Consider the following 27,922-nt stretch of genomic DNA (forward strand, 5'->3'; position numbering starts at 1 on the left):
GGAAGGCAAAAACAGTATTCCCATTCAAGCGGAGCAGCTGGCTGGTCCATAGCTCAACTCCCAATTGGCATTGGCATTGGCATTGCCGCTTACTTGGCCTGACTTGTGCGCTGTGCGTTCTGGGCTTTCCGTTAATAAGCCATTTTGACAAATTGGATGATTGCCGTCTGCCAGGGATTGCGAGCAATGTGTGGAAAGTGTGACGATTGCCAATTGATCTAAAGAATAATGAGCAGCATTTCAATCTGCGTTTGTTACCCAAAATCTTATTTGTGTAGCGTAAACTGGAGCACAAAAGTATCTTTAAGATGCAAAGCCAAAACAAGTGCAAAGTGTTATCAAGCTTGCTTGTCAAACTCAACAGCACTTAATCAAATTTTCGAGGCATACCATTTTATATGCAGATAAACACATGCGAATCTATTAATGTAGAAAGATGCCGACTATGAGATACTCTTTCCTTGTAGATAGAATAACAACCTTTAACATTTGAAACAAGTAAGGGGTTCTAGTCGGGAGAGCCCAACTAGGGGATACCCTGAACCCTCTTCTTTCAACATCAAATGCATATATATATTGTATTTAAGAAGCTATATGTCAAGTTTGGTGACTCTAGCTCTTATTATTTACCAAAATTGCCCAAAAAACAGGATATCGATATCGATTTTTATCGATTGCTTGGAAACGGAGTAAGTTATCGATTATCGGAAACAAACAAACGATCTGCGCGGGAACTGGGAGCACATACATCTAAATTTTCAAGTCTCTAGCTCTTTTAGGTTCTGAGATCCTTGCGTTCATACATACGGACGGACGGACGGACGGACAGACTGACGGACATGGCCAGATCGACTCGGATATTGATGCTGATACTTTACTGGGGTCGGAGATGCTTCCATCTGCCTGTTACATACATTTGGATTTCGCACAAATACAATATACCCTTATACCCATTTTTAAAAGGTAGGAATCTTTTTAAGGAACCATAAACAGCATAACTTAGCCGTCAAATGGACGAATTTTGATTGCTCTATCTAAATTGAGTCCAATTGATAGAAGAATATGTTTGAATTTAGATTATATATCTATATAAGATATCTAAATATATCAAGTAAAAGTAGAATACGTTTGAGCGAAATACAAAATAGCATAATAGATGCTATATCTAAATTGACTGCAAGTTATAGCACAATAAATTTGCGTGGAAAATAAATTTATCTTAATAGATCTACTTAAACTGACTTTCAGTCATAGTATATTAAGTTTGAGCGATGTCACAAACTGTCCGTTAAGTTATTATACCCAATAGAAAATATACAAATAGTGACAATTTCTTTTTAGCCTAAAAACTGAAAGTTTCAGGCCTAGTCTCGCAGAAAATAGCCAAGAGTAGTCAGACAAGAATATAAATATACTCTAACTTAGCTTATTAATCAACCGAATATATATTTAATTAATTATATAGTTAGTTAGGAATTGTAAAACTGCTTACAAACGTCTCTCTCTCCCTCTGTCTCTTCCTTTCGTTCCGATGCTCTCTCTACATCATATCTTGATCATAGCATTTGATTGTATTATTGCACTCGTCGTCGTGCACTTGATGGAATACTAGAAATTAAATAAAATGTATTAGGTATTTTTGATGGACTATTTAGGGACTCCCGAGTAACTCACCGTTCTTGGTATTAAAGCAGTTCCATTCGCTCAGCTCACATTGTCCTGGGAACTCGACAACGCACTTGTCATTGGTGGCGCAGACGGGCAGCGATTTTTCTGGACATTGGAAGTTGCATTTGCCCAGTTTCTGTAGCTCGCGTTGCTGCTCGAGCAGCTCAGGCACTTGTTCATCGGCTGTCAGCAAACGCGGCGTATAGTGGCTAGGCTGAGCTGTCGTGGTGGTGCTGCTGGTGGTGCTGGTGGTCGAGGTGCTGCTGCTTTGCTGCTTCTGCTTTTGCGCCTGAAGCTTCTCGTGCTCTTTGATCGACTGATTGATGGCTTGAGGTATGTGCGTCTGCGCCTGTTGCATCACATGGCTGACGTGCTGCTGTACCTTGTTGACCTTGTCGCCAATGTCCAGCGGCGCTTGGCCGGGCACTGAGACCACAATCTGCGACACCGGCGGCATCACCACTTTGTTGTAGCCCACAACAGGAGCCGCATGCTGCCATGTGGCCGTTGCCTGATGATTTATCACCTGCGGCACCTTCGGCCGTTCAACGTGTGGTGGCAGCAAATCCAAATGCGGCACTGCTGCTGCATTCGCCTGTGCATTTCCATGCCCATTTCCCTTGCCATCTGCAACCTGTGGCACGTGGCCGCTCAGCGTTGTAGGCTGCCCGTTTGGCTTCTGCGCCAACACATGATTGATGTGATTGGTTATCAGGGTTTGAACGTGAGCCGGCAGCTCGATGGGATGAGGCAACTGCTGCTCCGGCTTGTCCAGCTCCTCGGCCTGCGCCAGTGCGAGTAGGGCTACATTGAACTATGACATTTATATTCGAGTCTCTTATAATCTTTCAGAATATACTCACCAAATATGATAAAAGCTCTCATCTTGTCTCTTGGAATCCACAAAGATCAATCGATATCAACAGGCTCTACTGGCAATTAACTTTTACTTCAAGACCCTCGGCCACGTTCTGTACGGCTTTCGTTGGCAGCGGCCAGCTTTTATACGATTCCCAAACTGATCAAACATTAATTGTGTTTGTTTGACATAAGCATTTTTTTTTCTTAATGAACTTTTTATGATAATTCATTGATGAAGCTTGTTAATTCTGTACTCAGTCTCTGTACTCGGCACTCTTTAAAGGAACTGGTTTCGATCTGCCTGAACGATCAAATATATCTGTTCTTTGCATTAATCGCTTCCTTATGGAATATTATGTATACACGATATTTTAACTTGTTGTGTAAGCCCTGATTGGGGTGTGACAATAAGCTAATTATAAAATGATAGAAAAGGATTCACAACCATTTTTGGAGCACAAAATTAAAAAACTAGTATTAGATTAATTTCCACCACACAATAAAAGAGATGAGCACATATTAGAAATAAAAAGGCATACACTTAGGAGCTCTTTCCAATTTCTGAAACATATTTTTAGGCTCAGCCAAAAGTTATACTTCACTGCCCGGAAATTGCTGAAACTTAAAAAACAACACCTCACACAGCGCATTTAAAACGAATATTCATTTTAATTTAAATAACTGAATATATTAAATATTAAAAACAAATAAACTGCACGTTATTATTTGACGTACACAAAAGAAACAAATGCAAATTTCCCACGGGTACTCCGTCCGCCCCCTTTCCACACCAAAAATAAGTAAAAACAAAAGGTTTTATTTTTGGCAGGCAGACAACAAATAAATGACAGGCCCAATGCTAATCATGATGATATTTCAGTTTTGCATATTTCTCTGAGGTGTTAAAATAAAGGATTATTGCAAAAAGCAACAAAAGCAGAAAGCTGCAAATTTGCCAGTTGCCAATGTGGCAATATTCAGTTATAAAAACATTTGTGGCAGGTGCAGAAATGGCAGTTCAACAGTTGCTGCACATGCAGCAAGGTAACAACAACAACAACTACAAACAAGTCCGAATAGCCTAAAAACATGAAGCTTTCGCTGCTCTGTCTCTGTAAGTTTGACAAGCACTGACTTAGCTGCTCAAACTGTAATTGTGTCATTCTTCCGCTCTAGTTTGCTTTGCCATTGCCGCTGCCGCTGCGAGCGCCACCGTGCTGCCCGCGAAACGGAGCCAGCTACCGGCGGTCAACCAGCATGGGCAAATGGTCTGGCTGGATGAGACGATCCATCCGGTGCCCGACATGTGCGACTTCGCCTGCACCGATCACGATATCCAGGTCTGCGCCTACAATGGCCAGTGCCTGCAAATGTTCACCAGTCGCTGCACCATGGCCACCTACAACTGTCGTAATCCCTGGAATCGCTTCAACATTGTCGAGAACTACCGCTGCACCCAAGGCTATCAGCCACTCTGCAGCAAGGAGGATCGACGCGAGTTGCGCCTGACGCAGTGAGAAGAAAATGGGCTATACGGAAGTTGGCTGAATAATTAGAATGGTTATAATAATAAAAATAATGACTCATAATGATAATAATAATGAAAATTAATAATGACAATAATAATAAAAATTGTATAAATTATTAAATTAATTGTATAAAAGACAAATACAAAGACAAAAACCTTGAAGAATAAAATAATCCCTTACCCAAATTTCGACATATTAGTATAAGTTTTTATGTTTGGGCATAAAACTAAGCTTAACTTAGTAACTTAATAAATAAAAACGAAAATAAAAATAATAAATATATGTTTAGGTCATTTATACAGATATGAGCATGGTAAGGCTCGTAACTGCTGCTCCTCATTGAAGAAATATATTAAAAAGCAAGACACTTTTCCATATAAAGCCTTCATTATGACCTAGGACTTTTTCTAGGACCTATGTAATAGCATAGTTCCATGTTGTAAAAATATTTACTTGCGTTAGCAGCATACTTACGTTGTCTTAAAAACAAACAAGTGGCTTATATAATAAAACTTAACTTGTGAGCCTACTCTAATATATATACTAAAAAATTATATGTAAAGAGAATTTAATTAGAATAGCTTCATAACTGTGAGAATAGACGAACGGACATGGTTACATCCATTGATGGTGATCGAATATAAATATTATATAAATGTATTATACATATATAAATAAACAACTTAGACATACATACTAAGTGCTTTCAGAGAGATATTTACTTCTTTGCTTTATATATTTGGTGACCAAATTATAATACCCTCAGCAACAGTAAATATTTAAAGAAAATATCGGTTTATTTCTGCTGTTTGCCGGATATATATTTTCAATTGTATTTGTTATTATTCTTTATTATAAAATGTATTATTTTTATGACAGAAGTTGTATTTAGTTTCAGGCACCAACCAAGCTTACATCTTAAGATCCTCCTCCTTGCAGCGACGAGCGCACAAGCCCATGCGGCAGATATCCTCATCCACGGCACGGAAGGACAAATCGCGATGCTTACAATTGAAAGTGTCCATGATGCATTGATTGGGAAACTCATGAATGCAGATGCCGTTATGGGCGCAAATCGGATTCAGCTCAAACTTGGTGCACAGCTTATCGCAGCTCTCCACGGGAGTCGGCGGAACTGGCAACGCAACGGATGGGCCTGTGGTGCCAGCCAATAGCAGCTGATGACAGTTCTTGGATGGCATGTGTTTGGTCGACACATCTGGTGTATGCGTGGTGCTAGGTGGTGCAACGACAACTGGTTGAACTTCCGAGGTGGGGCTTTGTGTGCCAGAATTTGGATTTCCCGGTTGGGTGATACCTGGATTGGGGACACCTACATTGGGGACACCTGGCTTGGATACGCCAGGGTTGGGCAAGCCGTGGCTCTCGACTCCCGGGTTAGGTATACCATGATGTGGTACGCCAGGATTGGGTATATTATGATTGGGTACTCCAGGATTCACCGTTTCGACAATAGCTCTCATATTTCGCACCTTGGCCGGCGGCATTTTAACTGTGGGTGGCACCAGCACCTCCTCGCCTACCACCTTGCCCGGCTTCAGCTCCACCACATGCGCCACCTCCACCAGATCCTTATCCTTATCCTGGGTCATAACGGGCTTTCCATTCGACAGCAACGGCACTTGGACAGTAACCCGACCGATCTCTGTACTTGGCTTCACCTGCGCTGTGACAAATGCGGAAGACAGCAGCACTACGAGGACATGTAAGATATCAAGTGAGACTGGATACTTCCGATACATTTCGAGCTGAGTTTTCACCTGTGGCCAAAACCAAAAGGAGCACCTTTCCCATCATCTTCGACTTCGAGTTGTTTGACTTCTGTGTCCTGAACTGAATCTTGTCAAGGGCTTTTATACGATTTGAGAGAACTGCGGATGTTACCAACCCGTTTACAATTGAATCGAACAGCTGTGATGACTTAACGTAATATTTCAGAACCTGTTTTGACAAAGCTTTCCTCAACACATCCAGCAGTTATGATTATTTATATTTTTACGGGTGCGTTTCTGGCACTTCATTAATTTGAAAGAAATGCTAAGCTCATTTCTTTGAAATGTTTTATAAAATTCATTTTATTATTTTTAGTAATATTTCGTACACTTGCTTGGTGTAAATTACAATTTAAAATTCTATGCTATGGGGCACAGATATAGTATTACATATATTTAGTTAAAATATAATGGACTTTTTAGTGTTATCTACAAGCTTAGCAGATCGCATTTCGTGCCTTTTGCAACACTCACTTGCTTTCTATTATACAAATCAAGTTCTTAAAACTTTTAAAAATCATTTAAGGCATCAAATATTTTGATTAGCAAATCGTTAATTTTGATATAGATAATTGGTATTATTGGTACACATATATATTTATAAAAAGAGAGTTGACCACTTTGAGTTCCGTTTTAAGTTATCGTTGAGTTTAAGTTTACGCTATTAGGGCTCGTCCACAGCTCGAATACGATCTATGTACTTTAATCGAACTTCTTAGCGATCCCTAAAACTTTGCACATTACGTCCATTATTCAAGTTTACAAAACACATATGTATCATTAGTACGTAGTTCTGTTATATAAGTTTAGTTTTTCTTTTTTAACTATTATCATTTTTGCGTTCGACCGAAAATTTTCTTTGCCTTCTCTTAGATCGAGTTTAACTAAAACTCCAACTACATATCCTGGGGATTGTCCATACCATAAACGCAAATTTTTGATAGGTTATTCATCGATCTGGATTAGTATCTGGGCAGCTTAAGACACTTGGGAATTTGATTAACACAAAAGTGTTTAGATAATATAAGAAAAGAGAATAGACAAAGTGTTGAAGTTATAAAAAACCAATTAGGAGCAGAAAGAGAATATAAAGGAACTGTGAAGATTTTGCTACAGATATATAAAGATAACATGAAAGTAAAATGATTTTAGACGTACACAAGTTTCCCAAGCGCTTCCCAGTACTAAACTATATATAACAATGTTGAAATCATATATAAATATATATATATATAGATATCATCATAATTTTAAGGGTACTCGGACCTGTCTCTATGCCTACTCATATACACATCATATACATGGTTATAATTATTTCTTGTATATTAATAAATATTGTTGGTTTTAAAAGGTGTATAATCTTATGAACTAATAATTGTTACAGTTAATATCTTCAGGGCTCAACAACACTACAAAAACTATAAACAATTTGCTGGGTTAAACGTGTTTCCTTTTGTTTTTTTGACAATATTGGTTTAGTTTCTATTTTACAAACATGAAATTTTTTATACATAACGATTGGTTAAAAAGTTTGACAAAGAAATATAATATGAATAACAAAATTTTAAACTAATTTCACATAAATTTGTAGTTCTGTTCACTTGTGTTGTTCGGTTTAAAAACTACAATAAATTGTTATAAAATAAATTACGACTTAAACTGTATACATAAATATATGGGGCGAGTGCTTAAAATGTATTTTAAAGTAGTTCATTAGTTAGTTTATCTTGCTCTGCTTCTCTTTTGTTTTAGTTTTCCTTTGAGTTTAGTTTAGGTGGTCCAGTTACCGCAGTATCCGGGTTTAGTTTTATTATTAAATATTGTTGTTCTTTATTTTTATTTTTTTGCGTTCCTCTATTTGCGCTCCATGGGCTTGACTTCGAGGAGCTGGGGATAGTTCTCCACAATGTTCAATAGGATCGTATCGATATAATGCTTTAGACGCACATTCTCATCTTCCTTTTCCTGGAAGGCCTGTTGCAGCTGTAAGTTGATTGGAAACCGATCAATTAGATACACTTTTAACGGCGAAGAGCATCCCAACACAAAGACAGGCATGAATGACACCTTTTATATTTACACTTTTATATACAACATGAATGTTATGAGGTTTGATGATCTTGAAAATGTTGTTGTTAAGCACCCAATGAAACCAACAGAAAAGATTTCAAATTTTCGCAAGAGTTAAATGCCGAAAACAAATAATTATAATCAAAAATAAACGTGAACCACAACCATATAACAGTGGCTGTCAAACTGCACACAGCTCATGCACAGCGGCTCCAAAACCGTGTTTTTGTGTAAAATTTTTGCCTTTGGTTTTGTGCTTTATTTTTTGTTGTTTTTGTTTTTATCTTGGTGAATGAGCATTACCTGACTTAAGGATGCTAATGTGGCTGAATCCACAGAATCCTGTAATACAATAAATACAATATAAATATATATATATATATGATGATAAGAACAAACGACGCAATGCGAAACGGGCACAAGGTGTGTATGCAGCGGGACTCTCAAACTGTGCGACTAAAAAAAGCATGACTGTGCGTGGGCGGCGTGTTTGACAAATGTTTTGTGGGCGTGGATCGCGACATAAGAATAGCAATAGAGCAAAGCACGGGGAATAGTGTACGTATTTGAGCATGACATTACAAACCTGAGCTTGTGACATCTCCTCCAGCTCCTGGGCCAGATTGTTGAGGGTGCCGTTCAACAGATGACGACCCTGCTCCACGCCGTTGGTCAGCATGGTGGCCTGATTCGTCAGCATGGTTGCCTGCAGCTCCTCGTTCTGCTCCTCGAGGGCTGAAAGAAAAACGAACATGTAGAGTAAAGCGTAATGGCAAAGGCTGTCCAGGACTGCTTACAGCGATTCTTTTGGCGCATCTCCTCGAGCTCCTGATGCAGCTCCTCCAGTCTTATGCTCTCCGGCGATGTGGTAGGCATGGCACGTGCCCCATTCTCCTCGCGGGCGCGCTGCAGTTCGCGACTCAGCTCGAGCATTAGCTCCTCGGTGGACTTTTTCTCCTGCTCGTGCCGGCGCACCGTCTGCAATTGTTCATCGTATTCCTGCTGCAGGGCGGCAATCTGATCGCGTGCCAGCTCTAGCTGCTCCTCGGTGCGATGCAAATCGTTGGCCTGTTTATCGCACAAGACACGCAACCGTTGCGCCTCATCGCGCAGTGCATTCGCCTCGATTTCGGTGGCTTTGATCTTCATCTGGCAATTCTCATTCTGCAGCGAGGCTTCGCGTTCCACACGGGCCAAAATTTCGCGATGACGCTTCTGCTCCTCGGCCAAACGCTCCTCGGCGCGCAGTTCCGACTAACGAATATACATAAAATTAACAATTTCGCTGTGACTGTCAAACTGTTACTGCTACTCACCTCTCTGTACTGCTCCTCGAGCATGTGATAGCGCGCCTGGAGCACCGCATATTCAGTCTTGGTGCGCGTCGTGCGATCCTCGGCTATGTTCTGCGTATCGGACAGATCGTCTACCTTGCGCTGCAGCAGCTCCAGCTGAAAAAGGAACAAAAGATTGCGAATTGTAAGTTGAATTGTTTATTTATTGCTGGAGTTTCGAATTGATAAAAAGAGTTCCATTGATGCACTACTAACACAATCGCTTTTCATGTGCCGCAAATCGTGGAGCAGCTCATTCACCAACTGCACATCAGCCATGTGATTTTTCAAATACATTTGCATATATATGATATATACATGATCTGGGTCTCTATATGTCTCTATATGCCTGCCTGTATGCTGTTGCACTCCGCTCATCAAAAATTCAACAAATTTTTGTTAGCTTTGCGCGTCGGGCGTCGTCTTTGCACATTTGCTTGCCCCAACCGACTGCAAACTCAGCCGGAGGCTGTTTTATTTGTTTTTTGTTCGACAGCGCCGAAGAAGAAGGCGGCAAACGACGCACACTGTAGGCTGGCAACACTTAATTACACTGCGCTACAAAATCACAAAACTAAATATAAAACAAGGGTCTGCAAAGTGCAAGCCTCAGATATGCTTACTTAATTAAAAACTGTTTTATTACTTAAATAATTAGACTGAACAGAAATTGCATTCATAAGATTTATAGATATATTAGATTTTAATTGTGTGTTGCACAGTGTTATTAGGCATGCCTAGCCCATATAAATTTCATAAATATTAAGTATACGCCCAAGTGTTTTCCAATTGTGAAACAGGCCCCCCAACAACAACATGTTGGCGTTGCATTCATTAACTATTTTTGGTCGTTATGTGAAACCAAATTGTTGACTGCAGCGATTTAAGTTTGCTGAAACTGCTGTTCAGTGTAATTATCAATGCATGTATATATACACTTCTATATATGCGCATGTATTTATATGCGCCATGCACATAAGAAATCACTCGGCATTTGTGTGCTCAGCTGCTGTTCTCTGCCGATAAGAAATGTTTAAGGCGGATGCGCATTTGTGTTGCAAGTGGAATACAGGGTAACTGATAGCCCATACAGATGCTGACTGTTGCAGTTTCCGTTGCATTCTAATCGAACAGTGTTGTAAATGTAAATAGGAAGCCCTTAAGCAAGGCTTGTCGGAATTGAAAAATGAATAAAAAGAAAGCCAGCTATTTAGATTTGATAAGTTGTAGAAGGAGACTTAATATTTATTAAAAATCAAGTCAAACTAAGCAAATCAAAAGAAATGTCTAGTGTTGAGAAACATTTCTACTCTGAAGACTATCGAAAGTAGAAAAATTAGATTAAATATAAACAGAATTCTGCGCACATCACATTATATTTGTTTATGCTCACAACGCTTTCTGCTTACAAAAAGTCAAGTGAAAAGTTCAATTGAATAAAATGCGACACAAAAATTGTGAGTGACTTGGGCTGTGCAGCCGCTGTCAAACTGTAGGCAAAGGGTTCAATTAAGCTTAATTAACTGAAATTTGCGACATTCGAGGGGAGAGCAGCGTCAAAATTGGCAAACACAAAAGGAAAAACAAATGAGCAACAGCAAAGCACAAAACAATTTGACGTCAACGCAAATACTCAGAGCTGAATAGAGCCTATATTATATATTTATATATATTATCGAACAGAATGAACAAACAACGCGACGCGAAGTACGTCAACAACTGAAAAGATCTAGGAATGAGGCCCCCGAAAATGACATGTAAACTATCTATCTGACTGAGAGACAGCTAGAGAGCGGGAGCGAGAGAGAGAGAGAGAGAGAGAGAGGGGTTCGCTGAGTCAAAGTCTTTAGTGCCATATGAAGGGGGCTCTATTAGGGCCTCGGTTACTTAAATATGTGTACAATGAACCATGCTAAAAATTATAGTACAAACATAAAGAGGCACAAAACTAGAATCAAATTGAAATTCTACAGAAAAGAAAGGGGCAGGGGTAACAAAAACAAAAACCGTTGGCCAAAATAAACAAAAAGTCAAGCCATAAAAAAATACACTACACATAAAAAGAAAATAAAAAAAAAATCCAAGCAGACACATTAAGTAACAAGTGCCGTTGTTAAACAGGAAAAGCAGAGTATATGTGCGAGAGCGAGAGAGGGAGAGCAAGAGGGAAGCAGAGGGGAAGTACAGGTAGCAATTTCTATATGCTACACGTTTTCTTGTCACTTTTGTTGCAGCCCATCAAAAAATGTAAGCCAAGTTAGCGCCCGAGGGTCAATGTGGTCTGCATGAAACACCCTGTGAACATTTTGTTATATTTCAACACTGGCAGCAGAGGAAACTGTGAACTGGAAAGTTTTCACAATGTGACAGGTGACATAATGGGGGGAAATGGGTACTCAATAATGGAAAAGTGTGCGCAGCAAAAGAAATACAACTGGCAAGGGTTAGAAAAATGCATTAGGCAGACGGCTGAACAAGTTGATGAAATTTGTCGAACAAAATCAAAGGGATTGCTATAAGAAATTGAGTGACATATAGAACAGACTTAACACATGATTCTAAAAGCCTTTCAATAATATTGATGCTCAAACTTTTCTTTTCAATCTAGGGCTAATTATTTGAGCCAGTCAAGTTTCTTTTCAAAACAAATTCAGTTCGCTTTACGAAACTCTCATTAAACATATATTAATCCAATTAATAGTTCTCAAAGATATTGATTTATAGAAACTTCCCTCACTTAACGCCCATTATCCGCACATTGGCAGCTCATAAACTTCAATTGAACAACTTTACAGCACAGCCCATCAAAGTCAGCATTAGCTTTGACCTCAAAAGATTTCGAACAACAAACAAAGAAGCACTTGCAACACTTTTCCGCTGGCAACACAATGATCCCATTTGTTACATTTATCAAACGAGAGTCCGTTCCGATTACCATATATCAGAGGCATACGTTGGAGCATATAGTAAACAAGTGGACGCTGGAAGAAGCATCCGTTTGCTGTCTTATCGGAGCGCCAGTGACCTCCAGGGCCTGTTGCTTGTTGCTTGTGAAGACTTGTGAGAGCACACGAGAGTTTTGCTCTTGATTAAAAACATGCTCGCATTCACAGCTGTATGCCCAATTAGCAGACCCCAATAGGCTTCAATGGGAGTGAATGAGTGCTGTAGTCATGCATAAAACTGGAAAATTGCATCATGCAATTAGTTGCATGTCGAATTCTCAGCTAGCCCCATGTGTGCCCCATGGTGCCGCAGACTGGGAAAAGTACATGTTGCAGCTAACTACATGCATATATCTTAATATCATTTTTTTTTTCATTTGCCCCTCAACTGTTGCAATCGCATAAGCTCTCTCGCACTGCGGCAAATTAATCTGTTTTAGAAACTTAAGAGCCCAAAAGACGCTCTGTTCCCATTTCTCACTTCTCGCTTACTTTCGTTGACACATTTTCACACACTAATCATCCGTTTGGTTAAGTTTCGGTTCATTCATTTATTTTAGGTTCATTCATCAAAGTTGTTTTTATTTTTAGGGAATTTCTAATTTGTCTTACATTTTTCTATTTTTTTCTTTTCTCAGTAGCTGATCTCATTTGACGCATTTCTCGGACTCTACGAAAGATAATTTATGTGTTTTCTGTTTATTTTCGGCAGATGTTTGCAATTTACACAAAAATATTCTATAAAAACAAGAAAAACACGATGTTTGTTTAAATTTTTTTTTTTCTAAGGTAAATATGTCAAGGAAATGCGTAAACATTTTGAAGAAAACATTACAGATAATTGAGCACTAGGCAAATGTTTTTCAGCTTGAAAATGGAAATGAAATAATTTGGGAATAATGTGGATTATATTTGTTACTTTGATCAACACTGGCATCAATCAGATTACGCTTTGCCAACACTCGTATATTTGTTTGTATACGCCCTTACAACACTACTTCATTTGTTTATATATACCTTTCACACACTACTGCATATGTATATGCCTTTCCAACACTGGTGCTTGTTTTTTCTTCAAATTTTGCCTTTTCAACACTTACATCGTTTGTTTCCAGCATTTTAGTTCAAGTCGTAGCAACAATTTAAATAAACTTCACATAAATCTGTTGACTTTTTACACATATATTTTCCCATATATATTTTAGTAGTTCTCACGAAACAATCCAGAGGTCGACTAAACTATCTGACTTGACAGCGGCGCTTATTTATACGTAAATTGACATTATTGACATGCTATACTAGAGACTCAGTGCAAACTGAAACCAAGGGGGGGGTCGACAATAACTACTATATACCCTTTTGGCATTGAAATTACGTTTGGGTTCCACGCAACCCTAAACATTTGGAATAGCCACCCAATTAAATTACCCGCAATGATGGAGAGGGGGAACGTTTTAATGCAATTGCATCGGACATATTACATGTAATATTAAAGAAGCTATTCTGGTCAGATTGTGAAGGGTTTTGCTTACTTGCTCGTTGAAATTATCGCAAATCTCCGCGCTGAGGGCGCCGTTCATTTTGTTGCTGTTTGTGCCGTTTGCGGCTCCCCCGTTGCCGTTCTCCTCAAAATCACAGAGCAATTTGTTCTTGAAGTTCTTAAGGTTTTCCAATTTGAAACCGTTTGTATTCGTATTGTTTGTCTTATTATTGAATTTACTTGTCAACGTTTCCAAATTGTATATTTTATTATTATTATTATTGTTGTTGCTGTTATTATTATTCGACTCCAAACTATTGTTGTTCGTTTCTAACTTGTTTTCGATGAACACTAGCGAATTGGGCTCCGAATCGGATGGCACAATATTCTCAAAATCAGCCGGATTGAGACTGAGAAACGTCTCCTGATCGAACAGTATGGGCTGCTTGCCAAAGCCAGTATATTGCCCAACCACGCCCACACCCAAACTATAGGCGTTGCACAGAGGATTCTGTGTGGAGCTCGTGTTGAAATTCAAATTCAAATCCTCCAGACTGTCCGCTGACGAAAGCTCTTGACTAGCGTTCCTCTCACTGCCAAATTTCACACAATTATTGTTGTTGTTGTTGTTCAGTGCACCGCTTTTGTGATTTATTGCTGTTGTTGCTGCTGCATTCGCTGTGGGTCCGACAAATTCGAATTGACCCGCCCACATATCATAGGCTAAGTCAATGCTATCGGGCTGGCTGGCAGGTTGACTACTCATGATTTTGTTGTTCGAGTTTTATTTAGACGATTTTTGTTTTGTTTTCTTTGATTTTAAGGTGTTTTTTCTTTTGGCTTAGGTATTTTTTAGTCAGGGGCGTGGCACTGGGCGTTGGGTATTCACACTTGCTGTATGGGTTGATGTTTGTTGATGTTTGTTGATTTTTGTTGTTGCAGTCAGTATTTGTTTTACTTCAATTTTTAAGGCACATTTTTGGGATATTTAGACTTTAGGTTCTTGTGTTTTTAAACATTTTTTATAACTTGTTGGGCACTTTTCTGTGCATTGTTGCACACTATAGAAACGCATTAAATTTAAATTAAATTAAGAACTATTCGATCGACTTTAAGCATATGCTCGTCTTGATTTGCTTTTGTTAAATTAATTTTATTTTTAAGTTATATGGAATCACGTCATAAATAATAAAATGGTTGTTTTGAATTTTCAACTATTATAGTTTATTTAATTAATTTACATAAACAATATAGTTTAATTATTTTTGCTATATTTTTTTTTATTGCCAAGCTCTTCGTATGTTTATTGGTTGAATAAAAGTTTGCCTTTGGGCAGTTTTTCTCAGAATATGATATAAATTTTCTTCTTAGAGCAGCGCAGCTCCAAAGAAACACAAACAACAATTATGTTGAAGTCAACTCTCACAGCAATTAGACTGCGCTGACCAACTTGTGTAAAATTAAAGAAATCCACGCATTGTAAAACATTATAGACCAATGCGCGCACGCATATTTCCCTAATGAGTTCCTTCAACCCGAAAGAACACGAATCAGCAGCAGGTGCGAACAACAATTGCCAGAGGTATTATGAATTTGTATTAGAGAGCGCGGCAATTTAAACGATATTAGAGAACCGAAGAGGAGACCTTCTCAAGATGAAAATCAAGCTCGAGGCCAAACAAATTGAAAGGTAAAACTGTTCCGGATTCCACCAACCAGCAATGGCTTCGGGGGGCCACACAGCAGCAGTAAAAGCCGCAGCAGTTGCAGTAACTGCGCACAATATGAATGCAAAATAATCAAACAAAGGAAAACTGGAGAATGGCATTCAAGAATATTTTCCCTGCCTTAATGTTTTTGCCAGTATTTCAGGCAGGAAATGCGCGCGCGCGTTCATAAGATCCAAGTTCTTAGGGGTACCCGACCCCACTCCCCGCCCCCTGCTCGTAGCACTATTCTTCTGGTCACGCCTCTTTCTACACGACTGAGTTTGGTCTGCGCTCGGCTTGTAGAGTCTTCTTCTGTGTTTAATTTCCAGCCAGAATTGATGAACTTCGTGCAGATAAAGAAACACAGAAGACTTTGCAGCGAGTCTTCGCAGAGCGTCTTTTGCGCTGTTTAGTGGAGCATGCAATGCTGCAATTCTTGCCCCAGCGCCAGCCTTATTGCATTGCATAATATTGCGATGCCCTCTGGGGCATCTTTTCGGTTTTTGAGCGCTTTGCAGCTGTTTTTCCAACCAAATCCAACTTGTGCTCATAAATGTTCTTGATGATTCAATTCAAGAAATGAGAAAATGTGTCATGTTATGCAAAAGTCTTAAATTTTTCTTAAATTGTTTATAATAAATTGTGCATGATTCACACAAGAGCGAAAAATGAAGAGCGCGACGCAGCCTTTCGGCTAGTGGAATCGCACAATTGTGCATGTCAAATGATTTTAAGTGGCGGCCATAATAAATTCTCATTTATTTTCTGCGCAATTATTCAGAACATTTCGGGATGTGCGTCCAAACACAGAATTGTGTTAAGAATAGCAAAAATTTTAAGAATTTCTTCTTTAATGCAATTAAAACAATGCACAACAGATTTACATTTATTCAATGCCCATCCAAAAGTACTATAAAGGAAAACTCTTTTCAATGCAATTTGCCGCTCTAATTTTCTAACTTAAGTGAATTGTGCACCTTTTAAAGCTATTGCAATTAACTTAATGCTCAATCAAACCCTATTTAAACCTCATTTTAATTTTATACACTTGTGGAAGGCACAATGAATTTTCTCATGAAATGTTTCACACATAGAATTAGACATATCCGACACAAAGAGGTATATATATTCTAGATCAGCATCAATAGCATGTGTCTGTTTCTATGCTAATCTCTCAATCTTAAAGCTATCATCTTGAAACTTTGCCTGATTCCGTTTTTTTTGTTGCAGCCAGTAGATATAATTGATCCGGCCAGATCGGACCATTTTATCATATAGTTAACAGGAACAATCGGTCGAAAAGCAGGTTCTTGTATGGAAAACTTTTTGGTTTATCAAGATATCTTCCTCAAACTCAACATTTATCACTATGCTCCCTACATATATGCAACATCTCATCAAAATCTGCAGCTCCGCATTATCGCGCTTTATTATTCTTACATATCTGCAAAAGGGAAATCTCTAATAGGGTATTAAAACTTCAGCGAGCCGAATATATCCTTACTTTCCCGATATTATAAGTATTATATATACATTTGATTATCTATTTGTGAATTTTGTACAGCCCATAAAGTTAGGTATATCTGTTGAACAAAATGTCAACTGCTTTGCCAATAACTTGATCACATATTTCATTGATTTATGCACTTGTTTCTGCTAAATTGCAGCAACAAAGACAACAACAACAACTTTCACCAGTCACAACAACAATTTAAGCTCTGTCGCCAAGTTTTTCACTGTGTTTTTTTTTTTAGTTTTTAATTTTAAGCATTTCTCCAGAAAAGCGCAGTAAATTTACTGCAAGCTAAAAGCGTAAGAAAAAACAAGATTTGGTGTTTGTTTTTCATCAGCTGCAGCCGCTTTAATAGCCGGCCATTTATAAACATGGCATAATCGATAAATCGGTGGCGTATGCGTGATATTCAATGTGAGATGAACTGCAGACATTTTTATGATGCTCTCATGCATATTGATTTGTGGCTGGCCCTCGACGGGCTGCAGGTGCAGATGTTGTTGTTGCTGCAGTTGTTGTTGTTGTTGTTGCAGTTGCAGTTGCGGGCGCTCACGCTCTGAGACAATGAAAATTAAGTTAATGACGCACCTACAGAACGTGCAACGTGCATGTCGTGAAAATGAAAATGATATTAACCAAAAACTATAATCATAATGATGTGACTTTGAGTTTTACAGCTTTCTTAAGGTTGCTGCCCACACACAAAAAAAAAGCACAAAAGAAATTTGGCTGGGTGTATTTTATTGAATTAAACTCATTTATGGACATTCCAATGTCTGCCACACTCATTTATAAGCATTTACATGTAGAAATCCTAAGCAGCACAGAAATCCTAAGCTTACAGAAAAAAATGACATTAAAATGGCAGCAAATTTCTTTTATATATTTAATATTAATATTGAAAAAAACTCGAACAATAACTGAAATAATTCTAGAGCTAATCAAGCTTTTGATGAGTCTTTGAAAAACATGAGAAAAACTTGAACGGAAATAATAGATAAATTAAATAATTAAAATAAGTCTTTATATGCGAAAAACTGCAACGAAAACTAACGAAAACAAATTTTGACAGCTCAATAAATGTGATCAAGTTGTTACATATAAGTAACTAGAACAACTTTGTTAAAAGTTAAACAAAAATGTTTACATATGTTGTCATCCCGCCCGCCGCTGACATAATTTAGCCCAATTGAAAGGCTGACTAAGGCTTACTTGGCCAAGCTCAATTTGAAGGCATTGTCATAATCCATAGCTGTTCTACTTTCGAATCGACCAACTCTACCAGGAAAGCAATTTAGCCGCATTAAATCCTAACAAGCTCATCCATTTACACATTCGCAGAACAACCACATGGATTTGCGCCAGTTTTGAAACTCATTGTCTGATGGTAGAGAACATTTTTGCCATGTCCATTAGACAAAAGCCTTTGCGACGCCCACACGCTGAGCCCTTTCTAGAACTTGGCCAACATGCACACACACACACACACACACAACGTTGTTAACCTCGTTTCCCATTGTGGAGGGCTGTCAAGGAGACAGACAACAGCTGTTTGCTGTCACACTGATCTCTCACCTTGCCTTTTGCATAATTTCTCAATGCAGTTGCAGTAAGAAAAAGAGCAATAGAAGAAGAAGAGCACACTCTAAACTGTGCAGTAATCATAGAAGCAACAGCAACTGCTAAAGTCTACTTCAAGTTCCCTCTTTCATCTTCATTATGTAAACAACAAGCTTGTAGAGCCAGCAGAGCGTAAAATGATTTTTGTGCCAGACTTAAAAGACAATTAGAATCTCGACTGCAACTTCTGACAACAGCTTGGTTGTACGCTTTTTCTTCGAGTGTATTGAAAGCAGTTTGCCTTATTATTTTGCATGTCCAGGGCTTGTCGCTGTTTATCTTTGGCTTTGTTCTATTCGTGCCTTGGCATATCCCCAAGTAGTTTCTAATTACGCCAAATTCAATGCTCTGCTGCTCGCCAACCATGGAAAAAAAACACATTGCTTAGCCTATTAAGCTAGAAAATAAATGCAAGAAAAAATAAACACCGCAGCACAGCGAACATATAGAAATCGTAGCATTTGGCCAGCTTATCAGTAGTCGACTTTATAGGTAACGCGCCCCTGGCACAGCTAAGGTCAATTCTCTACGGTGTCAAGGGGAGCAACGCAGCGGAAAATGATTGATAATGGTATAGAATTTTTCGGTTTGGTGCTTAGGGTGGACACTTAAAACACCATCTAAAGGTTTTATATGGAGCTGGTAGTGGGAAAATGTATGAAAATTTAATATGATGGATTACTGCTTGTTTTACATATACATTTTAAAGCAACAGCTGGCTTAGAATTATTCCAAAAGGCTTCTCAAAGCTTTAAGCAAATTAGTTTAATTGAACTAAAAGATACGATACCTACAAACCAGTTCAAAAGAACCTATTTAGTTAAAAAGGCACAATAAACAGGTCAAATAAATTAATAACCAAGAGCAACTATTATTAGATCAGAAAGATAAAATACTGTTCGCCTAACATATATAATTTAAGGCAATAGCTCGCTTAGAAATCAACTCAATTGAACTTAAAGAAATGACACTAGCAAACCAGTTCAAATGAACTTATAGAGTTCAAAAAAACAGTTTTATTAAAGGCATAACAAAGAATAACTATTACTAGACCAACAAGTGATTAGATTTGGTCATGTTTTCCATAAGGCTTCTCAAAGGTTTAAGCAAATCAGCTCAATTGAACCAAAAGAAACGAGACTTGCAAACTAGTTCAAATGAACTTATAAAGCACAAAAGCTGAAAAAATAGTTCAACTTAAGTTGAACTAAGAACAATTATTACTAGTTTTCCATTACAACAAATATAATTAACTGCAAGAGCCTTAACAAAACCATCTCTTAATTAACTCCACGTCTAAACTTTCTTTCGTTTGAATTTGTAAGATTATTTAAACAATTTGCTCATCATCTTTTAGTCAAACAGTAGCAGAAAATGTAGAAAAATATATCATTAGCTTTTCAAAATGATTTTCACAGCACATTTACATACAATTGCCTGCATACCAACTGGCCTCTCGGGCAGGGGCGGCAGGGGTGGGGACGGGGACGGGGGTGAGCTGGGACTACATAAATAAGCAGCAAGCAGCTCATTAAATGCAAATTTTCTTTACAACAACACAGTATACAAAGCATATTTTGTGTGTGTTGAACAAAAGAGCTTCAAACATTTTTAAATCAATTTCATTTTTCTTTGCTTATGAGATTTTTGGCGTTTTTATTATTATGGAATTTTAATTTGCATGTCAAGTGGACGCTAAGAAAAAAAAACGGACGTTGAATTGCAAGAAACTTGCAATTTTCCAATCACAAAGATTAAAGGACCTGACTTTGGTCAATTTGACTTTTTAATTTTGTGGAAACTTTGCACCCTCGTTAAAAGTAAGAATTCAAATGAAATTCGACGCATTTCAGCACTTGATCGTCTAATCATTAATATCCACAAATTTGATAAATATGTATTTAAAAGATTTACGTTTTTTTTTTCTGTATTTTTTGCGAATTCGTTATCGCATAAATAAACAAACCCGACAAACAAAAAAAATGCGACTACAACACGCGAAACGCGAAAGGCGAACTGAACGCAAAATTCACGGGCATTTTTTCAAAGTGAACTATAGCAAAAACAAACCGAGAGAGCCACAGATAAAGACACTGCGAGGGGTGAGAGGGAGAGAGGGTAAGAGAGTGAGAGCATAACAGAGGCAAATAGACGGGAGAGAGTCTCTCTCTCAACCCCCGGCGATACGGGCAGATCTTAAAAATAGGCAAACAAATAATGAACAAACCCACAAAGAAATCAACGACGCGATCTGCGTGTGCTCGGGCTTCTGTCCTCTGGGGAGCTGAAAACTGAGAACTGGCCTTTCAATCAACAATTTGCCATATGTGTCCCATCAAATGGGGGCCTCGGTACTTATGGAATTGCTCTCCACATATGGCACAATACTCAATGAGGGTGGTTCCAGAAGAGATGGCATAGACATTACTTCTTCACGAAATTAAAATCGAAATTTTGAATCAATTTTCTGCTTTTAATCTCGAGTTTACATTTTTGAGCAATTTTCCAAACTTTCTTGTATATTTTTTGATTTGGCAAAAAGCCCTTAAATATTTGATCTATATAGCTACACGAAATGGTTTTCATTAATTGTTGTAACCACCCGCTTTCGCGGCAACGACAACGCATAATTATGAGGAATTTCTGGGTGAACCCCCTAACAAAAGCGCAAGTGAATAAGCGCGGACACGAACCATGTGAGTAGCCAGCAGCTGGGAGCGGGACACGCATGCGGGTGTCCAACAATTGTCAGGCGTCATCATCAGAAGATGGGAGGCGTCCCCGCCTCCCAGTCCGCCTCTTTCTCCTGCAGCTGTGTGCGTGTCATTGTGTTGATGTCATCAACGGAAGATTGAGATTTTCCTCATGTTTGACTTAAGTTGTGAATGGGCAGAGAACCTCTCTTTATTGGCTTCTGGTTCCGGTTTTGTGTCTGGCGTTCATGTGCCGTTATAATACTGTGTGCTAATTGAGAACCTAATGAAAATTTCTAACAAAATTAACGGTCGGAAAAATGTTTGAGCAGACAGACGGGCACGGGCAAGCCAGAGAAAAACAAAAATAAAATAAACTATTTTTAATGAACTTGAAATTGTGCGTGATTTATGTGAAGGTTTTTCATTTATTTTAGAGGTTTTTTTATAGCAGTAAATACCCAAAAATAAAAAGGGAGGGAAAAAAGGGCCCAAGCTTCCGTTTTATACTTTTTATAAGTTAATCTTAAAGAAAGTAACGCTTTCAAGTTTTTGCTTTAAATAAATGTTTTCAAGAACAATATTTTTTATATACATATACATATATATATCATCATATATTTTCAAAAATTATTATATTATTTATCAAATTTATATATATTATTTTTATTTTAACATTATTTGTTTATTAGGGAAATTTTTCCTTGACTTTAAGATATATATTTCCAAAAATTATTATTATATTGTTGATCAAATTTGTATATAGTTTTTGTTTATTTTAACAGTTTATTGTCTTGCAATATTTGTTAAGAGAAGTGTATTCTTTTGTTATTTGAAAAACATCTGTTCAATTATTTAGTTTAAACAGCTTTGGCAGACCTTTATTCAACCACAAACTTCAATTAGAGATCAATCAAGCAATATTCCAGCGTTATTTTCGATTAGCCGGCTGAATGGCCATAGACCGGGCAGATCGAGCGCGACACGTAAGGTTTTTCACAACAGACGCCGCAATTAGCGTCGTTTTGTGGCCGTCTCAAATTTCATATTGAATAATCGCTTAATGAGCCACACACATAAACGTTAAGACGAGGCACCTGACACAGGTAACTGATAAAGGCTCGTTATGAATCGGCAATCGATAAAAGGTTGCCAACTTTTTTTTTGTTTATTTTTTATTTGATTTTTTCTTTAATTGTAGCAAATTGAATTTACACTTGGCACATTTTCTTTTAGACCGCATATTTATTGCAAATTATTTAGCACCCACCACAAAGAGGAAAACCCGAAACAATCGCAACTGCAGAGTTGTACGCTGTTGCAGCTGCTGTTGGCGTATTTTGCATTTTCCAACCAAAAACAAAACACAACAACACAAAATGTTAAACACGCGAGCGAACGCTCAGCCGAACGCACACTAAGAGTGGGAGAGAGCAAGAGAGCGGAACTCCCCAGCCAACGCGAGGCGGCCGTTTTTCCGTTGTTATCGCTTCGTTCGTTGTGCACGCGGCAAGAGTTAAATGCAATCTGAGCGCACACAGTCTACGGACGTACGCTGCGAGCGGGCGAAGCACAACATAGAAGACATTGGCGTCGACGCTGGCAGCGACGTTGGCGCTCATAGCTAGCTAAGTTAACTTGTTGGGTGCCGCTGACGTCGCTGCCGCGGTCGCTGTCGCAGTCGCCGTTCGCTGCTGTACAGCCGAAAATGCGACTAATGCGAGTTAGCAAGAGATATTTGTAGTGAGAAAGCAAGGCATATTAAAAGCAAAAGCAATACGCAAAGGAAGAGGCGTGAAAGGGTGCATACAAATGCATTGAACTGAGCTCAAATGAACCAATTGAACTGAGTCAGAGTAAGAGAGAGAGAGAGAGCTGATAAAAAGAACCGAACCAGTCAAAGATCTTCTATTTAGAACCAGTGTTACAAATGAACCAAAATAGTTGTAATTCACTTTTTATATAAACTCACATGGCTCTATCTAGACACTTCTTGAGAAACCGGTTACTAAGCACCCTCGCGTGCTTTAACTTCTTGGTTGCCTAGCGCTACTTAGTTAGTATTGGTACTTATCGAAGCAGTCTTCGAGCGTAGTCACAGCAACCAAGCCAAACAAACTAAAATTGTGCACAAATGCAGCCGCAAAAACCAAAATAATTGAAACGCAAATAAATGACCGCATGCAACTGCAATTGCGGCTGCGGCTGCGACTACTTCTTATTGGCTATTTATATTCAAGTTTAAAGGGTCTCTGGGTTCGTTCGGGCGGCATTATTTGTTATTTGCTATTTATTAAATAAAGTACACAATCAATGCAAATAACGCGATTCGTGCTTGAAAGACTGCCGCAACACGCACACAATAAAAGCATAAAAACAAAGATTATCAAGTTTCATAATATTGCTAAAGAAAATCTTCTTTGTAGCATGGCTTTGCAGCGCAGCAATATAGATATAGGCATAGGTATATGGGTATGTGTGTCAGTGTGTGCATAAATATGCAGATAACCAAATGATAAAACTTGTTAAAAGAGTTGTTCAGCTGGTTCTTCGTATTTACAGATAAGTGTACGCGAACAAGTTCGCAAAAACAGTGTTGGATTACGGAGCCAGTTCATTTGCTTACAGCAGATGCATTCAATGCATTTCCAGCTCGAATTGTAATCATCAAAAATTGGAAATTTGAGTCAAATTCAATCAATTTAATTTTTTCAATATTGTCATCGTTTTTATACGGCACGTTCTTCTAATGCGAAAAAGAGAAATACCGGTAAGCCTCTCCTGCACCTGGAATCACTTCCTTTAATTGTAAATGTTAAAAGTTCAACGTGATTTCATTTGCACGTAGGCCGTAATTGTTTACTCTGCCTGCCTGCCTGCCTGCTAGTAACTGTCTCATTATTTATAATGAATAATTGTACAACAACAACAACAACAATGTCCAAAGTTGGCGATTTTTGGTGCGGCAAGTGCGCGAGCTAGTTGACTATTAATGTAACACCCGTTTGCCTTGTACAACCTTGCAAAAAAAAATAAAAGAAAAAAGTGGAAAAGAGAAAAAGAGGCTTTAAAGCAACTACAAGCACAAGTCACAGTCCAAATATGACGTAATAGACGCCAGACCACACGGACGGACAAACCTAACAAAAGGCGTAGGATTTATCAGTTGTTGTTGTTGTTATTGTTGCTCTTTGCCAATGAGTCGAGCGCCACGCCCTCGCTTAAGAGACGCCTCGTGTGGGAAATCAACTACAAAAAAAAGCAACAACTACTACGTAACGTGAACATTTTATGGCCAATTCTTTTTCGCGATGTTTTAGCCCTGATAGGCAAAAACAGTTCTTTGTGCCCGTCGCAGGTGTTGGACTCATTGTCTGGCACTTACCCCAGCAGAAGCAAAGTTAGATAATAAACTTGGGTGATATATGTACTCTTAAGTATGTGTAGGTTGTTTTCGGTGTAGTTGCTTACCTGGAAGTTAAAGAGACGATATTGTTAAGTTAGTATTTAATAATAGCATAAACTAATGCCAAAAATATTTAAGAAAAGTTGGTGAGGAATAAAAGTTTTAATATATATATATAAAAGTTTAAGATTAGCTTTATAGCTTACTAAGTAAACTCGCACAACTTGAGTTTAAGCTCCAAACAGCTAAGTAAGGATATCTTCGGCATGCTAGAGGTGTTATACCCTTGTAGACCTTTGTCTTACTGTTTTGTAGATATGTGAGAATAGTGAAGCTCGTAAATGCTGAGTTTGATAAAAATATGTTGGGAAACAGAATATTTTTCCATACCTAAACTCATTTTTCGACTAATTCTTCCTATAGTGCTATATAATGAGGATATACTAGGATACTGATAAAAGACGCCTCATATATAATCAAGTTATACGGCTTTGGTCAAGATATCTTGTTGAACAAGAGCTTAAAATTCGACGAACGTTTCTATGGCAGCTATATAAATACTGATCCGATCTTATTAAGAGTTGAGTTATACGTTCGCATAAATAACTGTCCTATGCAAAGTATCTAGACGATGTCCTTAAAACTATGATACTAGTTTGCGTAGAAACTGACAGTCGGACGGACGGACAGACTGACTTGGCTATATCAGGCTATTGACTCGGACTTAGAATAAATATATAATTTATGGGGATGTCAAAGATGTGATAAAAACTAGAGCAAGAATAAGTATTGAGTATTGAGATCAATCTATAGAATTCTCTATAAATATGACTATATGTATGTACTTTATATAAAGCCAGAAAGTTCTTTAAACAATTATTAAGCTCAAACAAATGTCATAAGCTGCGTCGTAGTACGTTGTTAGACCTTAGATCTATTATAAGATTTCTTCGAATTTTCTATTTCCTATGCCTACAATTCCTGCCCTACAAACATTTTCCGCATTTTACTTAAACGTTTCTTGAACGTTGCCAATGTGCTTTATTCTATTCTTTGTTTAAATTTTTAATCGCATTTCAGGCGCATTTGCATTAATTATAATAATTGCAACATTTTGTGCTTCAATTCGTTTAGTTCCACGTCGCGTGGGTTTTGTAAGTGTCTCAGTGTTTTCTGGGTCAGCGTCACATTTGGGTTAAAAATCGATTTTCGTTTATGATTTTACTGTTTTATTTTCTGGCTGTCTCACATTTGTCTTTCTCACTTTTGCCCTATGCTCTTTATGTTGTGCCGGCTTTAAATGCGGACTATGGACTTTCGGCCCGTGTGTGTGTGAGTGTGTGAGTGTGTGAGTGTGGGCAGGTGCCAGAAAATTGTTTAATCGATATGATGGAAGACCAAGCCATTTGTTGTTGTCCTATTAAAGAAAACAACACATTCAGTGGATGGAACGATCCATCGATAATTTATGTTATAAGGAATTAAACGAGGTGCCAGAATATACCTAACATTTGGAGTTATATTAATAATTCACGAAGTAAATAAAAATTTAGATTAATTATTTAATTAAAACAAAAATGTTAGAATAAGGATATCTTTGCCACGCCGAAGATTCAATACTCTTATAAACATTTTCCTATTGTAGATGGTGTGAGAAATGCGAAGCTCGTAAATGATGAAATTGATTAAAATATCGTTGAATAAGAAACCACTTTTCGACCGATCTTTTCTATTATACATATATACGAGGAGCATAGCCATAACAGATGCTGACATTGGTCAAGATATTTTGATAAACCAATTTTTCATAAATAAGCCTACTTTTGGACCGATCCTTCCTATGGTCCGATTCTGCCGGATCCATCATGCACCATGCAACAAAAGGCGGACCTATGTAAACTTTCAAGACGACAGCTCAAGACATATAGACGGACTATATTAAGTCGGTTGTTCATGCTGATCTAGAACATATATACTTTATGGAATCGAACATGTCTTCTATGAGTTACGCATTTCATGACCAATAAATAATACCCTCTACAAGGTTTTTATACCCTCACTCACGATCAAGTCTCCGAGCTGCAGAATTTTTAAAGCAAGTCTACAAGGCAAAGTTTTAATCAATTTCAGAGCAGTTTTTTTCAAAGAAAGTCCAAAATAGTTATTAATTTGAATTTTCGATTGTTTCGTTTTTTGTACTCGCAATCAAAGCACCATAAATTGTTAAAAAGTCATTCAACATGAACAGAAGCTGTAAATTGAGAACTTTTTACACATTTTACCTTGGCACAGTGGCCAATGGCGACTCCGCTCAAAGGTTGGTCAAAGGTTACCATGGGAATGGACAACCGCTGTTGGCCCCATTCCATGTTTGCTCTTTTTTTTGGCTCTGCTCTGACGCCGCTTCTGGCTAATTGTCAATGCTCTGTTTGGCTCTCTGTCGCAGCAAAAGTGAAAAGCAAAAGAAAAGAACGCACCAGCAAGGTGTGCTAGACGGTTTAATTAGCTAAGGTCAGTTGGGTTTTGGGTTTTGGGGGAGGTTGGCTGTTGATCAAATGCGGAAGATGCTAAGCAAGTGATTTATATGGTTGCATAACCCCAACCCACCCCCCATAGCACACACACTTCTTGCTTGCCCCCTGAACTGAAGTGTGTCTCGAATAAGTATCTGAGAGTAAGATCTGCTCCCACATTACTTTCCAAGCAACGTCGTCGCTCGCGATACCAATCTATGTCACATTCATGTTGTGCATGTGTGTGTTGTGTGTGCGAGTGTGGGGACGCACTTATGCAATTATAACTGTAGGCATTCGAGTATGTAAAAAAAAAAAAGAAAAAACAATGGCATTTGCAATTTGTTCAATTGTCAGATTGTCTTTCGGCATTTAAGTGGAGTATCTCTCTTGCAACCCATGACGACATGCCTTTTGCTTCAAGTTGCCACAGCCACAACAGAATTGTGGATACTGCACTTGGCGTCTCGCAGCGCAGGCTGTTCAATATTTCAGATTTCCTAATGCCTTACACTTAATATGTCGAATGGTCGATTTGGTAAACAAACGAATTGAATTAAATAGATGCAAGGCACACAAGCAACAAAGTGTAGACTCTTCGTGGGCAACATTTAAACACATTCTTAATTTGTTTACAATTATCCGTAATACTTTAGAATTTGTTACGCAGGCTGACCTACAGCAGCCCATTGACCCTTTGGTCTGAATCCCAATGTAATGTGCTGTATCGTACCTTTTGCCCAAGCAACCGAGGGGAAATACATAAACGAACACAAACTAAGTCTTAA

The 27,922-nt window shown here is 38.3% G+C and overlaps 4 protein-coding genes across 14 annotated transcripts in view; 1 reads left to right on the top strand and 3 right to left on the bottom strand.

Moving 5' to 3' along the window:
* Window positions 1-1,452: 1,452 nt before the first annotated feature.
* On the bottom strand, window positions 1,453-2,707 carry LOC115767818. The gene is made up of 3 exons (XM_030712158.1): window positions 2,532-2,707; window positions 1,675-2,472; window positions 1,453-1,608 (listed from the first exon to the last, which is right to left on the bottom strand). Exons 1-3 carry the CDS (start codon window positions 2,551-2,553, stop codon window positions 1,541-1,543), a joined length of 888 nt encoding a protein of 295 aa, XP_030568018.1. The 5' UTR covers window positions 2,554-2,707; the 3' UTR covers window positions 1,453-1,540.
* An 868-nt stretch (window positions 2,708-3,575) lies between these two features.
* On the top strand, window positions 3,576-4,094 carry LOC115769788. Its single transcript, XM_030714759.1, has 2 exons — window positions 3,576-3,643; window positions 3,706-4,094. Exons 1-2 carry the CDS (start codon window positions 3,619-3,621, stop codon window positions 4,044-4,046), a joined length of 366 nt encoding a protein of 121 aa, XP_030570619.1. The 5' UTR covers window positions 3,576-3,618; the 3' UTR covers window positions 4,047-4,094.
* Window positions 4,095-4,929: 835 nt separating this feature from the next.
* On the bottom strand, window positions 4,930-5,874 carry LOC115768291. The gene is made up of 2 exons (XM_030712839.1): window positions 5,840-5,874; window positions 4,930-5,772 (listed from the first exon to the last, which is right to left on the bottom strand). The coding sequence occupies exons 1-2, from the start codon at window positions 5,871-5,873 to the stop codon at window positions 4,970-4,972; spliced, it is 837 nt and encodes a 278-aa protein (XP_030568699.1). The 5' UTR covers window position 5,874; the 3' UTR covers window positions 4,930-4,969.
* A 275-nt stretch (window positions 5,875-6,149) lies between these two features.
* The window catches only part of LOC115770234 (rab11 family-interacting protein 4B), a 53,398-nt gene continuing 31,625 nt past the window's right edge, over window positions 6,150-27,922 (bottom strand). For 2 of the 11 annotated variants that reach the window (XM_030715450.1, XM_030715473.1), the window contains 5 exons: window positions 9,238-9,372; window positions 8,719-9,175; window positions 8,508-8,656; window positions 8,225-8,263; window positions 6,150-7,834 (listed from right to left, as the gene is read on the bottom strand). In XM_030715450.1, coding sequence (XP_030571310.1) covers window positions 7,706-7,834; window positions 8,225-8,263; window positions 8,508-8,656; window positions 8,719-9,175; window positions 9,238-9,372 — 909 coding nt within the window. In that variant the 3' untranslated portion in view covers window positions 6,150-7,705. Of the gene's footprint in view, window positions 7,835-8,224; window positions 8,264-8,507; window positions 8,657-8,718; window positions 9,176-9,237; window positions 9,373-9,471; window positions 9,691-13,300; window positions 13,391-13,732; window positions 14,742-22,485; window positions 22,706-27,922 lie in introns of those variants that run through there. The other 9 variants (XM_030715509.1, XM_030715489.1, XM_030715465.1 and 6 more) reach the window with 7 other exon arrangements.

This window comes from Drosophila novamexicana, unplaced genomic scaffold, assembly GCF_003285875.2.
Source record: "Drosophila novamexicana strain 15010-1031.04,08,12 unplaced genomic scaffold, DnovRS2.1 tig00000009-arrow-pilon, whole genome shotgun sequence".
Taxonomy (NCBI): Eukaryota; Metazoa; Arthropoda; class Insecta; order Diptera; family Drosophilidae; genus Drosophila; species Drosophila novamexicana.

Excerpts from the sequence above, each read along its gene's own strand:
- LOC115767818 (XM_030712158.1), bottom strand. The coding sequence starts at position 2,553 with ATGAGAGCTTTTATCATATTTG. Across the intron at positions 2,473-2,531 it reads GAGAGCTTTTATCATATTTG|CCCTACTCGCACTGGCGCAG; the intron begins GTGAGTATATTC and ends AGTTCAATGTAG. Across the intron at positions 1,609-1,674 it reads CTGCTTTAATACCAAGAACG|TATTCCATCAAGTGCACGAC; the intron begins GTGAGTTACTCG and ends TTTAATTTCTAG.
- LOC115769788 (XM_030714759.1), top strand. The coding sequence starts at position 3,619 with ATGAAGCTTTCGCTGCTCTGTCTCT. Across the intron at positions 3,644-3,705 it reads GCTTTCGCTGCTCTGTCTCT|TTTGCTTTGCCATTGCCGCT; the intron begins GTAAGTTTGACA and ends CTTCCGCTCTAG.
- LOC115768291 (XM_030712839.1), bottom strand. The coding sequence starts at position 5,873 with ATGGGAAAGGTGCTCCTTTTGGTTTTGGCCACAG. Across the intron at positions 5,773-5,839 it reads CCTTTTGGTTTTGGCCACAG|TGCTGCTGTCTTCCGCATTT; the intron begins GTGAAAACTCAG and ends ATGTCCTCGTAG.